Consider the following 14021-nt stretch of genomic DNA (forward strand, 5'->3'; position numbering starts at 1 on the left):
ACAAGAGACAAGGTAACATCTGCAGGTCCCTCTGAGCAAACAGCCGGTATCCTCCCTCTCCTTGCAAAGCCGCGTCACATCCAGCTGACAGTAGCTTGCACTTTGTCCACATAAAGACACGAGGACTGGAAAGTTAACTGTTAATCTGCGAGGAGATGCAGTGATTGGATGTGCCGAGTGTGAAACATTTGTCCAGAGGTGATCATTGAAGGCATAAAAAAAAAAAAAAACACTCAGCACATTTTGTGACATACTGACTCATTTTAATAAGCAATACAATCAAATTCATCTCAGCAAACAGCCTGCTGATGTTTTGTAGGGAATTTCATGATTTCGCATTATTCACTGGGGATTAAAAAATACAAAATATTACCGCTCTCGTGATACAATGAAAAGACAGTGAGTCTAAAATTCAGCTAATTTGCTTTCTACCCAATTCTGTGCGTGTGTTTCAGAGGAGGCAGCGTATTGTGTGGTAACATTGACACATTAGAATTATTTTTAAAAAGAAAATACATGAACTGAAGCCGTGATCGTAACAAAGCTTTGAATAAGCAGCGTCTCACAACATCAGTAAGCACCTATAACGATGATGAGAGTTAAAACAGTAATAAGTGTACAACGGAAAGAGGTCTCGCGTCATTTCTCGCCCACAGTCCCGTCGTGCGCTCTTTTCACCTCAAAGCCAAAAACCTAAAACGCCTTTCAGAACGACTGCCTCCTCTTTGGTCAATACTGAACGGGACTCAGCACAATGCAGCTGGTGCAGAAGATGTTTTCTCAAAATGACAACAAAAACTGGACTCTGCCCGTTCCAACGGACACAAACTAAACCGTAAGGACGAGCTGTGCGTGTGCTGCGTCAGGAGTGTATCGTACAAATTCAAGAAAGAGAGATGGCAAACGTACAAAAACATTCACTTCCAATCTGCCCGGAACAAATCGAGTTTTTTTCTCTAATGTTCAGATTTGACGTGATTGTCACAAAAAATACATACTCATTCAAAGCTTTTTAGTAGAAAACACACTTATCACCGAACACTGAATTTGCCACGATTTAGATAAGTTATTATTTTAGTATTCGAAAGTTCATTTGATTTCATTTATTTATTTATTTTCATTTCCTCAATAACAATCACGTGGGCTCTAAAATACGGCCGAGGAGTCCATCCAGTGGAGTTATTGATGAACGGATGCATTTGAGACTTGTTTCTGGGGTCAGGCGAAGGGAAAAGGGCTCTTTAGGTCGTACTGGAATAAGTCGGGCTTAGGTTTAGGTTCTTCAGAGCTGGACTGGAATGGGGAATCCTACTGTTCATGGTCGTAGATGTAGGTGTGGAGCGACTCCATCTGGACTTTGCAAAAACCTACAAGAGAAAAAAATATTAGCAAATCGATTTATTGCACAGGTGATATTTTATACAGTGTAGTGTAATGACTGCACTAAGTTACAGAACAGGAATGATTTGGATCATCACTGAGAAACGGTTCTGGGTTTGCAACAAAAAACAAACAAACTGCAGAACGCGTCAAAGCTTTTGTTCCACTCGTTTTTTGTGGATTTTCTCCCCCACATTTATCTTACAGGCCTATAAAAGAGACAGGTAACCCCAGTATATTACATTTATACACGTTTTTCCCACCTCTGGCTTTAATGCTGCTCATCCACCTAGAACAGCGGTGGGTAATTAATTTTCCCAATGGGCTAAAATAGAAACTGGGACTGTTGCGGCGAGCCCCCCCGATAACCTTAAAAAGACATAAAATTAATATTAAGCAGACGTGATTTCAACTTATTGCTGACACACCGTGAGCTAGAATGTCCTGTTGCAAGCTGCCCTGTTCTGGAGATGCTGGCGCTAACGCATTTCCACACTTGTGTCCGTTTAAATCAAACCTCTTATTTTTTTGTAAAGATGCAAACACTCCGGTGAGAACCGAAGCAACCAGGCATGGACCCTTTGGAGGGTCTCTGATCCAAATGAATTCCAGAATGGTTTGTTTATGGTGACAGCATGATCTGACCGTTATCTGGTTAACTACCAGGTGTGTGCAGCAGATTTGAGCTCAACACTTTACTGTGGTCAGCCATGACAGACACAGACATGCAGAGTACACAAACTGTAGGAACTAATCCAATAATGAATACAAATTCTTCACATTATCCACTAAATCAACTAAGACTGGTAACTGAATTCAAGCTTTTTTCCAGGCGCTCACTTATTCATCCAGGGGTCACCCCCATTAATGCGTATATTTGATTTAGCGGGTTTTTACACCGGATACCTGCCCTGATGTGACCCTCCCGGGGATCCGTCTCTCTTCCCCATCTTGAACAGTGTTGTGTCTACTTAGCACTAAATGTGCCACGACTCAAAAAAGTTGTTGTGACCGGATTCATCCAGGAACTATTTTCATTCTGCAGATTAGTGTTATCTACCTTTATTATAAAAGAGAAGTGTGATGTATCTACAACCAGTATTCACTCAATTGGACAAAATAAGCCTGGACAGATAAACAGTGATACAGAGTTTAAACACATAAATCTAATCTTTGAGTAAACTGTCACTTCAGTGTTTCCACCAACCTGTGCTATACACTCTCCATGTCTTCACTGCCATTGCCCTCTTCCTTTAAAGCCTCTCCTTCATTGGCAGCCTCCTCGACGTGGGCCAACATATCGGCCATGAGTGCCTCTTCCAGCCGCTTCCTCACGCTGTACACCAGCTCCTCCTGCTTCCTACACGTAAACACAACAGGAAGCTGTTACAGTTGGCAGTTACATCTGGCCATAACAGCCATTAAACCAACAAAGAGCAGATGGTGTCTTTACAGAGATCACTGGTCACTTGCTATGGGTTGAGGAACACTGACCAGAAGAATACTGGAATTGGGCTAATCAGAGATAACAGAAAAAAGGCAAGCTTACTTTGAATTTGGCAAATAGCCCCATTTTTCTAATGCATTTAAATTTGGGATAGAAAGAATCGATACCTGTTGCATCTCTCTTTATCTTAATGACCTTATAGTACCATATCACAGCATTAGAGCACTTCGCTCTCGCACTGCAGGCTTACTTGTTGTTCCTAGAGTATTTAAAAGTACAATGGAAACAGCCTTCAGTTTTCAGTTCCCTCTTCTATGGAACCAGCTTCCAGTTTGGATTCAGGAAACAGACAGGCTTCAAACTTTCCTTTTTGCTAAAGCATATAGTTAGGGCTGGATCAGGTGATGCTGAATCCTCCCTTAGTTATGTTGCTGTAGGCATAGGCTGCTGGGGGATTCCCATGATGCATTGAGTGTTTCTTCTTCACTCACTATGTGTTATTAGACCTCTCTGCACTGAATCATACTTTTTAGTAATCTCTGTCTCTCTTCCACAGCATGTTTTTTAATCCCGTCTTCCTTCTCTCATCCCAACCGGTCGCAGCAGATGGCTCCGCCCCTCCCTGAGCCTTTTTCTGCTGGAGGTTTCTTCCTGTTAAAAGGGAGTTTTTCCTTCCCACTGTTACCAAAGTGCTTGCTCATAGGGGGTCATATGATTATTGGGTTTTCTCTGTATATATTATTGTAGGGTCTACCTTACAATACAAAGTGCTTTGAGGCGACAGTTGTTGTCATTTGGTGCTGTATAAATAAAATTGAACTGAATTGAATTCAGTTCAATTTTACTCCACTACTGGAGGTCTTATTTCCTGGAACTGAAAATCACATGCTCAGGTAAACATGAGTAGATTTTTTTTTCTGAAAACCCAAAACACGTGTAGACTGTTTTAAGAAACCCACCGGATGTCTTCATCAGTGACTATGAAGGCCTTGCACAGTGGCTGCGCAGTGTTGAGCCAGACTCCCGGGTTCTTCTCCACAGCGGCGGACAGCTGCCCGGTGATTGGAGCAGCGCTCGTGTGCAGAGCGCTGGCAATCGCCGACAGGAGAGTTTTATCTGTGCAACCTGGACCGACACCTGTGGGACCAGCATGTGGTTACCAGACACTTTCCAGAAACTGTTAACTACACCCATGTTTATTTATATTTTATCAAAGTTTAGCAGTTACTGAGCTCAGTCGAAAACTGCTCTTAGAGGAAATACCAAAATGTCATTTTAGGACATAAAGTGCTTGGTGAGGCTGATGAAGTTTTACCTTGCAGGCCTTTAGGCAGTTCCATTGTTTTCACCAGCTCCTCTGCAATGTCATAAGCATTCAGACCACTGAGTTTCTTCTCCCAGAATAACTGTGAACAAAATAAGGAAGAATGTTTCAGCTGCAGGCAGTTCTCAACAGAAATACATTGTTCCTACGAATGCAGTAACCCCCCCCCCCATCCACCAGTATTCAAGCAATACTGGTCTGTCCAGTTTCCTAGCTACACACACTCTTCATTATCTAATCCTTTAAATTACAGTGTCAGATTACAGGCCTCCTGATTTCTCTGGCTTATTGTCACAGTAACAGTTTATTCACCTGTCTGGGCTGGTCAACGGCTTTCTGAGGGTCCGTCTTCACTTTGTTGTTGGGATGGTTGGTAACCTTGGTAACGGGCTGCTTAAAGATGGAGGCCGTCTGTCTGACTGGGAGTGATGTGTTCAGGTCAGGTTTACCCTTAACAAAAATATCAACAGAGGATGAGAAGGACAAGAGAAACAGGATCCGTCTCATTCAACTAGAGAGCTAAAGCCTCTGCTTCATAGGCTCAGAGACCGGTCAGCCGCTGCTTGGTGATGGCAAACGGTCGCTGGGGGAAATCAGTCATGAAGAAGAGCGTGCTGAACCAAAAACCTCCAACTGATGGTTGTGATCGAATGCAGCTCGTCACGGTCGCCCATAGCTTGAATGACTTGCCTGCAAACACCATTTTACTCTTTGAGCTGTAATTAAATTTGAACTTGTACCACAAACTATGTTTCATCTCATTCTCTCCGATCTGTATCTGCACTCAGCACATCCCTCATTTCTGATTTAATCTTACATGTTGTATCCACCAAAGAAACACTAATCAGTTTCCTGAGCTGTGTTGCGAGCAGTGGACGTCAGACTCTAGCTCAGATCATAAAAATGTAATCATGTAATCTCACCATCATTGAACAGTTTGTCCACTCTAACTGCACAGTTTTGTTGGGTACATTACTAAAATGTGACTTTTCCGCAGGTTTGATCATAATGCATTCGTTCTGCATCACTCCAGACCGAACTGTCAGGAGAATATTTCGAGAAACTCCTCGCCATCACCTTATCTGGAGCGGTTAGCTGTGCGACCCACAGAAAGTGTGGGCCGCACAGCTAACCTGTTACCACAGTGATCGATGCAGGTTAACAGAAACATCTCTGAGTCTTGCTTTAAGCTCAGTCTACACAGCTACACTGTTAATCTTGCTTGTACACTCCTTAGAGCTACTGATCCAATCTGTTTATCGAGACGAGCACCATATAATCCGCAAAAGAGATTAACTTTACAAAGCAGTGGCTGCATGCGTCCTTCCTCCACTTAGATCACAGACTTCACACTCGGGATTCTGGCATGCAGATAAAAGGGCAGACAGTAAATAGAACACAATTCTGGAGCCCGCTTTAGCACTGAGGTCAAGCGGCTGATTTTCACGAGGCCAACTGTGTCACCTTGTTCTGGCTGTTGTTATCGTATCGCAGTCTCTGGCGATTCTTGTTCAGCTTGCTCATCAGCATCTTCCCCGTGCGGAAATCAAAAGAGCTGAGGTCCATCTGGTTACCAAGGTAACGGGCCAGCTGAGGCTTGCTCCGAAACTTCTTCCCAGATGGACTAACGAGGAAAATGCAGAGATGAGGCAGGGGAAGAAAAAAAAAAAAAGGTTAGCACTGCCTCTCAGCAAAAACAAAGGTCACACCGAGACTGAAAACACGAAAGACAAAAAACACACAGAGACCACACAGAAAAGTGTAACACACAGACGACAACATGCAACAAGTCAACAGCAACAAAGAGAAGCAGGAGACATCCAAATGAGCGGATGAGCACTTTGTGAAATGGATGCAGACTCCACCTTGGCTCTGTCACCTACCAACAAGCTGCACACGTCTCAGGAAAAATGGGCACATATGAAAATATATACTGAACATGTGTAACTACACCCCACCCTCCTCCATCAGTGATCACAATGTGAACATGGCAAAACTAAAACTAGTCAAATGTTTCAGGGTGGAAACATTAGAGCTCCGCTGCTGGGAGCAGCAGCAGCATCATCTTGAGCCTGAGAGATGACCAAACAAAGGAACAACTGTGGGTGGATACGTGCTAGAGTAACTCATGCAAATGCATCTAACATCACACACCACAGTGAACACCAGTAGGATTGTACATTTAGCCTACCACAAACTATACAACCGACCCGCCTCCCCCCTCTCTTGCCTCTGTTCCTCATCTTGCTCTTCTCCTCTGCTAAATGAGAACAAATCTGAGGTTTGTTGATTCACTTCACTGGGAAATAAAAGGTCATTAGCGGAGATTACACGGAGCTTTATTTATCTCAACACCCTGGCAGGTATGAGGAGCTGCTGCTAGCCTGCACACACTCCTTGCAGTCCCAACAGTTGTTGAGGACTTGGCCCGGCTGGCCTTGTTGTTGTCGTGCAGCAAACAGAGCCCCCCTCCTTCCCTCCCATTCCCAAACTTTACATCGACACCGAACACACTCCTGCCCCGCTTCCGTCCGCACACTCGGTGTCTCGTGCAACTTCTAAGTTTTGTTTTTGTTACAAGCCCTTAGCTCGTGCAGTACCTAAAATAATAGACATCGCTCTTTCCAGCTGACAAACCGGACTTTCTGGTCACTTCTTCCATTTTCCAGCCTTTGGGGAGAGCAGTGCAATCCCACCTTTTCTTCTCCATTTCCCACGCGAGTAATCTCTAAATCCACTCAAACTTACTCCAGATGACCACAGTGGCTTTTAGGAAATGTGCCGATGTATATTTGTATATAATGTTGTTGGGACGGCAGGCCTATGGCGTCTCACGCTTTTGTTTCGACCATGTTACTACGCGCGTCCTCTGGAGTAGATCTCTGCGCGAACATCTCGGCTCTTTGTCGTCGCGCAGATCGCTCCGCCGCGGACCTCAGCCACATCACTACCTGACTGTCTCTCCGGGGCACGAGGGCTACATCCGCAAGGAAAACAGGACACATACGTCAAAACGTCGCGACACAAACAGGAAGCTAGTGCGTTCGGATTTCGGTAGAAAAGCACGTCCTTATCGAAGCGTGAGCTGATTCTTGGGTAAAGTAGAGCAAGCGACCGGGGGAAAGGAAGATATTACTGATGTTTAAAAAGGGGAAAATAATCCTCCTAAACCTGGAGGGTCAAATGTAAGGCCCGGGGGCCAGATTCAGCCCAGCAAAGACTCCAATCCGGCCCACTTGACGGCTTTGGAAAATGTGCAGGAAGACATAAATCTTTGGACTTTTGAAAGTTTTTTTATGCAAGATTTGCAGATTTTTTTTTTTTTGCTGATGAAGCACTCCTTGAGGCCATACATACTACAAGCAATTAAGTGATAGATAAATAATTCAAAACATAAAATTTCCTTTTTTAAACAATCAGTCCAAAAAAAGGACATTTTCTGTGAATTATAGTAACTTTCTGTTTTGTTATTGCAGGACATTCTGGCTAATGAGCTGCCTGTAATTTTACATACTAATTTTACACAGTCACGCTAAAAGATTAACACGTTTAACAAAGTAACACGTGGATAAACTGAGACGTTTCTTTTTCTTACATTATCATATTTCTCCAATAAGTAGTTACATTTATTTACACTGACGAAAAGGGCAGTTTCACCGGTCCGGCCCACTTAAGATCAAAGTGAGATCCATGTGGTCCACAATGTTAAGTAGCCGTGCTCTATACTGACCCCTGAAGAGGTCAGTGTTAAAACATGCATTGTAACGTAGTTACATGGCAGTACACGCAAGAGTTATTATACTCATTTTTTATTTGTATTTAGTTTTACACATTTATTTCTAGTAAAGTTAGCTGCCAGAGGGTTTTTTTGTTATTTTAGTTAGATTTCATTAACTATAATAACCTTATAGTAACCTTCCATCCAAAAAGGTAATAATTTTACTGCTGTAAGTAAATTAAGTCTTATGATTTGGTAATGAAAATATTAAACAATTTCAATTTATTGTAGTAACAACCAGCCTGTGTTAAATACTTGTTCAATAGTAACTTAGAGCATCTGCATCAACTGTGGCGGCATGACTGAGGAGGACACTGGATTACCACCATACCTGTTTCAATGGAAGTCATCATCAGCTCACCAGGCTGTCTTTAACTCACAGGCTTATTTACAAATGAGTGTTCTGTGTGTTTATGGTTATTATTCATAATGGTTCATGATATGGTTTCAGATAAGTTGTTTATGCTTGGATTTGTTGTGCAGGCTACAAAGCTGGCACCATTGATTTCATTTAAATAGCAAAGTGAGTTGCCTTCAGGTTGTATTTTGCCTGTCTGTAATCTCTTAGCTGAACATATGAAGTTCAATTATCTGAACTGGTATTAAGTTTGGGCTCTCACATTCACAATAATTTTCCTAATGTTTTATACTCGGTTGTCTCTCAAATTTTTAATGTTAAAATCTGAAACTTGGGTGACAAACCACTTAATCTTAAAGATTTTCTTAAATATTTGAGTAACAGTTGAGTAATGAGTCTTTTCAAACTATTTATTACATGAATATTTTCATATTCACATTTGAATATAAACAGAACAAACTTACACACGTTTTAAACCCAAAGCTTGTGTGTGATATCACCAAAGACCGTAAAACGGATACGTTCATGTGTTTTAATTTATTCTTGTTCTTTTTCCTCTAATTTAAATATTCACATTCATTTTTTTTTAGTTTTATAAATCAAGACTTTATAGAAATTGATGTGTCTTAATTGCATGCATTACTCAGGGAGATGATCCAAACATTCTCGTACACCCGGACAATGACAAATAAAGATATTCTATTGATTCTATTAAAAACAGCTAATACTGAAAAATAGTTATTTGAATGCATTTGAGTAGTTAAATTCTTGACTTTGAAATGTAAGGTTTAATAATAAATAAATAAATTGAGATCTACTTAGCGTTTTTCAGTTTTTGAGTGATTGTTCATGTTGAATTAAAACAATGTTTTATCAAATATGTGAATGCAGTTATGCGATTAAATATATAATTATAATATTATGATTGAGTATAGTATGACTGCCTCCCCCTTGCTGTGCTTAGTTATACCAGAGTTTGGGTTATGCAGCTAAATCCTACAAATTCTTGAACTGAAGCGACCCTGTATACGCTTTTATTTTGACAGATCTTACAGGAAGTTGTGCGTTCTACGTCCCCGTAGCTTGACGTCAGTGTCATAACACCAGAGCAACGTTAATCTATGGGAAACATAAATTAGGCTGCAGCTACAAATAGACCGTAAACAATAAGCACGAAGCGGCGCTGACAACAACCACGACCGGCGCTAAATAATTAAATCCAGCAAAATACGCAAAATAAACACATTTATTTGTGGTTTCTTCACCGAAATGCGCAGGTTTCTGTGTGAACTGCGTGAAAGTGGAGAGCCGTTTCACCACGACAATGCCGACCGTTGTCATTCAGGCTCGGAGCCGGCTTTTATCAATGAACAAAGTAGATGTCACCGATGTACCGCACAGCATTTCAACTACACGTCACGCTTAGTTTCTATAAGAACAATGCAGGAAAAAGAAACATTATTTCTACTTTGCACGGCTAAAAATCTGCGCCGAAACAGCACCGTGTCGACGCAGTCCTGCCTCCGTGCTTAAACCGTATTATCTGTGAATCTCGGGGATATTAAAGCATGCTGCGAGGCTCCAGGGACGCGGACAGCCTGGCTTCAAGCCGGTGCATGGATGTTTGCAGAATGCGAGGAGACTAGACGGCTGGATTTGCCTGATCGATGGCAAACATAGTTTCCGAACATATTCCGAATAACGCATCAAACGCTAGTCATAATTACACCCACAGCTCGCGGTTTTATTGTCCTTTACGTGTACTTACTCGTTTTTATCCATCTTGAAGACACTATCTGGTTTTCTCCCTCTCGCTATGTTAAATCCCTTCTCCCCTCTCTTCTTTCAGTCCCCTCCCCCTTCGATGTTAGAAATGAAAGACATTATCCACGCAAATTTCGCAGTCTGCCTGATAAAAAGAGCATAATGTCTGGCTCAAACTGGCCTCTTCTGGTTGAGCTGCTGGGCTCGTTAGGCTGAATTAATATGCAATTTTAAATTATTTTTACAGCACGAGAAAAGCATGCTGTGACCGCTACTAAATGAAATAAAATAAATAAATAAAAACATCCAGTTGATTTTTATGCAAGTAAATAAACGAAAATTTCTCACCATACAAGTTTGAACAAAGCATTTTAATAGTTGTACATTTAGAGAACAAGGAGACATACTGGGAGTAAATTACATTTATTCACATTTAATAACACTGAATCAAAAACAGCAGTTTATAAAGAGAGTGCATCTTGAAGTCCAAACTCCTAACAAGCCCTCAGTGACTGACTGTTGAGACAGGGCATCCCACAAAAGCTCAAGGTGTGAAAGCAATCCACCCAAGTGCCCATCCCAACGTTGTGGTCCTGCAGGCAGACACACGGCCCGTTTATTAGAAAAGTGTACATGAACACGTCAGGCTGAATGGCTAACTCTTGTTTCTCTCTTAGGAAACCTTCTGCCTGATGCAACAAGTGAGTGATTTCTGACATGATAAAGAGGTTGGGATAGGGCGAGGGTTCCAAAGGTCTGCAACTATTAAATAGGGTCTGTTTTAACAAGTAACACATGTACAAAAATGACAGAATGGATATCAAAGATATTATCTACAATATCTGTAGTACACCCAAACATTGCCACATTATTCATAATAATAAAAAAAGAAAAACTAAATCATTTTCAAACATTAATCATACAGAAGCATGGAGCCTTTATTCTTGCACATTACTTCAGTGAACAGGAAAAGAAGAGCAGAATGGTCTGCACACCCTTTATACACCTGTAACACACTCACATGTTAAGAGTTTACTCGTCTGTCTTGAACTTCCCTCTAACGTACGGCACATAGTCTAGGATTAATCGCCAATCTGTGAAGTGAATGAGTGCCACGCCGCCCACTGTTCCCCAGGCAACCATGTTTGGGACCCTGGAAGGAAGAAAACAGGACTCCTGAATAAGACAGAAATGTAACCACACCCTCAATGCCAGCTTAGATTACACCCCTCAGTCACCATACGACATGGTAGTAATAGTCTGTTATTTATTTTGTACTGGATGCCGTTTTTATAGATACTATTATATATATATCATTATTTTATTTTTTTTTATTTAGATGACCATAAAAATAAATTTTCTTGCAAAAAGATATGCACAGTGTGACAAAGTGGATGAGCAATTGTCCCAGATGTGCTGACTTTTTTTGCACATTATTCTGTCTCTGTATTTATTTGCTATTTGTCAAAGTAACATTGCTGCACTAACTATCCCGGGTTTATTTGTGTAAGCATTCTGTTGCTGGGAAAACACACATTCTGCAAATTAAGGCAAATACTCAGTTACATGTTTCTTTATGTTTTATTATGTTACAGGTTAAGTCAATTGTTCATACTTACTTTGTTCTTTCTTTTCAGTCTTCATGTAGGTCAGGTGTGGGGAAAGGCCCACCTAGCATTTCCTTATTTTAAAGTGCTGATGATGCCACTCATGACATCAGCAGGTTGAACCAAAAGGAGGGGTTTCTTTTACCATAGAAATGCTTCCTTTTGTTTGTTTCAAGGTCTGAAGGAATTTGTTGAATCTTTTTTTTTTCCGTAAATAGAGCCGTTTAGTTGTGTAAAGGTGCTAATTAGAAGTGTGAGGAGTTTTTTTGTCATTTTTAGTCAACTATGTAGAGTTTTAGATCACTCAGCTCAAGCGAGTGGTACTGGCTGGACTAATTGAAGGAAAATTGATGGCCCTATATATAGTCAGTCTCTGCCAGACTCAGATGATGAAGGAGAGGTGAGCTGTGTTACTAAATCCATGTACTTTTGAGTTTTGTTAATTGGGTTACTTTGGGGGGGAAGTTTTGTTAAGTTTCACGTAGGATGGAGTTCACTATACATAAATTGCTCACCTCTGGAAACCCGAAAGGTCTGCTGAGTCTGCTTCTCTACCACCTTCCATGATGTTCGAGTCTGACTACCTCACACACTGACAAAGAAAGAGGAACTCCTGTCTGAATAAAAGGGAATAATTTACTAACAGAAAAAAAGAGGTTTTAATGATTTGGAGCGATACAGTTTGTTAGGGAGTAAAACATTCCCAAGTTTTATATATGAATAAAAATACAATATACTAAGATTATATCAAAAAGGCAAAATGATGGGGGCAGGCAGCTTACTAATGCCATTCTGCTGCAGGTGCTGCAGGCAGCTCTAAGCACGCTGGAAACAACGGAGGCGGCGCCGCCCTGCTGGTCAAACCTTGTGTTACACCATTTCTAACAATATTTTGGAAAACAATCTCTTAATGGCCTATAATCAGCCTTTTACCTCTAATAAAGGTACACAAACATCAGTTTGACTCTAGTTTTACTAAACAATGAGTGAGGATTTCCTGTTATTAGTTATCCAAACTGGATAATATTAATGTTGTAAATGGTTAACGAGCAGTAACTAAACATTCCGGTTTAATTAAGAGTATGAAAAACTGGGAAATCCTTACATTTGATGCAAAAAATAAGAAAATATAATAATAATAATTCTCATGTACACTATTTTCCATCAGGCCAGTATGAGCGGTTCTGTTCTTACTGGGAGGATCTGGATGTATCACAGCATAACAGACATAAACCTTGACTCCCATATCACTAACTGAGCTGTAAACCAACCCAGCTGTAACACTCAGCCATTTAGTTCACCATTTAAAAAAAAAAAAAAAAAAAAAAAAAAAAAAAAAAAGCATCTCTATGGTAACAAACAGCTAGCCAGCTAGGCTAAAAGGGGTGACGCAGGACACACGAAGGAAAAAGGGGAAAAAAAAAAAAAAAAGCAGGACCAACCCCCCGTAAACCCGCTCCACCTCTTAACTTACCACGTCCTCGCAATACCTATGTACTTGGCTCCGATGATTTTATTTAATATTTTCTGAACCATTGTGACCTTCTCGTAGTTGCTCTTGTCGCGAAGGACCCCGGGCTGTCTCTTCTTCTGCCTGTTTAAAAATAACCACCACATCCGCGGTCGCGTGCAGCAGTGCAGGGTCGTTTCAGGCCACCATTTTAAAGAGCTGCGTTTACAAAAGAGGGCTGTTTAAACATGTTGGCTTCAGAGCTCCAGTAACGGCTCACATCTGCTCTTTAACGTGGCGCCTTTGTTGCATTCTGATGGCGCTCAAGTGAGTTTTTACCCTGTCCGAATATTGGCAATAGAAAATATGGACAAATTAATTTAACCCTTTATTACAATGGTTTCCTTTATTTTCCTTTTTTTTTTTTTTTTTAATGTATACAATATTCAAAAGCCAGACATTGGAAAAGGTATAATCTGTTATTAAAATGGCACATTTATTGCTACATTACTGTTATTTACAGGACAGTTCTCAACTATATATATTTATATATGTAAATATATATATATGTAAGAGAGAGACAGGCTGAGTCAGGCGCTCTGAGGACCAGCAGGCAACAGTGTCCTCGCTCCAAGATGTCAAGCTCTGTGCCTGTGAATGTCGTTAACACTCAATGGTCCAACCCCCTTTTAGTTCAACAAAGATGTGACAAAACTGTCGAAAGAAAGTTTTTAATTATGCTCTCGTGTGAACAAAACAAGTCCAAGCCCATTAGCTGAAACATTTACAAGCTCCTGCAGTGACTGGGGTGGCTGCTTGTTTGTCAGATTTCAAACTGTGTCTATGTCAAGACTTCAATCAAGAAAGAAAAAGCTCCCCCCGCCACAGAAGTCCAGCCCAGGGAATACTAATT

The 14021-nt window shown here is 41.0% G+C and overlaps 2 protein-coding genes across 6 annotated transcripts; both read right to left on the reverse strand.

The window, feature by feature from the left end:
• Positions 1-241: 241 nt before the first annotated feature.
• On the reverse strand, positions 242-10179 carry mbd3b (methyl-CpG binding domain protein 3b). Of its 5 annotated transcripts, none has more exons than XM_040039918.1 (8): positions 10056-10084; positions 6343-6411; positions 5616-5775; positions 4464-4601; positions 4143-4233; positions 3787-3964; positions 2588-2740; positions 242-1367 (listed from the first exon to the last, which is right to left on the reverse strand). In XM_040039918.1, exons 1-7 carry the CDS (start codon positions 10067-10069, stop codon positions 2593-2595), a joined length of 798 nt encoding a protein of 265 aa, XP_039895852.1. In that variant the 5' UTR covers positions 10070-10084; the 3' UTR covers positions 242-1367; positions 2588-2592. The 5 variants fall into 5 exon arrangements, with proteins under 5 accessions (XP_039895852.1, XP_039895849.1, XP_039895848.1 ...); XM_040039915.1 differs by lacking the exon at positions 10056-10084 and adding an exon at positions 6752-7471 and having other exon boundaries at positions 6343-6408; XM_040039914.1 differs by lacking the exon at positions 10056-10084 and adding an exon at positions 6752-7471.
• Positions 10180-10403: 224 nt separating this feature from the next.
• LOC120738598 (cytochrome b-c1 complex subunit 10-like) lies at positions 10404-13529 on the reverse strand. The gene is made up of 3 exons (XM_040039923.1): positions 13133-13529; positions 11073-11204; positions 10404-10644 (listed from the first exon to the last, which is right to left on the reverse strand). Exons 1-2 carry the CDS (start codon positions 13273-13275, stop codon positions 11084-11086), a joined length of 264 nt encoding a protein of 87 aa, XP_039895857.1. The 5' UTR covers positions 13276-13529; the 3' UTR covers positions 10404-10644; positions 11073-11083.
• Between the last annotated feature and the right edge of the window lie 492 nt (positions 13530-14021).

Source organism: Simochromis diagramma, unplaced genomic scaffold (genome assembly GCF_900408965.1).
Source record: "Simochromis diagramma unplaced genomic scaffold, fSimDia1.1 OVJJ01000026.1, whole genome shotgun sequence".
Taxonomy (NCBI): domain Eukaryota; kingdom Metazoa; phylum Chordata; class Actinopteri; order Cichliformes; family Cichlidae; genus Simochromis; species Simochromis diagramma.

Coding starts and splice junctions, on each gene's coding strand:
- mbd3b (XM_040039914.1), bottom strand. CDS start 6,861: ATGGAGAAGAAAAGGTGGGATTGCACTGCTCTCCCCAAAGGCTGGAAA. Junction 4,602..5,615: donor ATAACAACAGCCAGAACAAG/GTGACACAGTTG, acceptor ATTTTTGTTAAG/GGTAAACCTGACCTGAACAC. Junction 3,965..4,142: donor ACTGCCTAAAGGCCTGCAAG/GTAAAACTTCAT, acceptor CTGGTCCCACAG/GTGTCGGTCCAGGTTGCACA.
- LOC120738598 (XM_040039923.1), bottom strand. CDS start 13,275: ATGTGGTGGTTATTTTTAAACAGGCAGAAGAAGAGACAGCCCGGGGTC. Junction 11,205..13,132: donor ATAGGTATTGCGAGGACGTG/GTAAGTTAAGAG, acceptor TCTTCCTTCCAG/GGTCCCAAACATGGTTGCCT.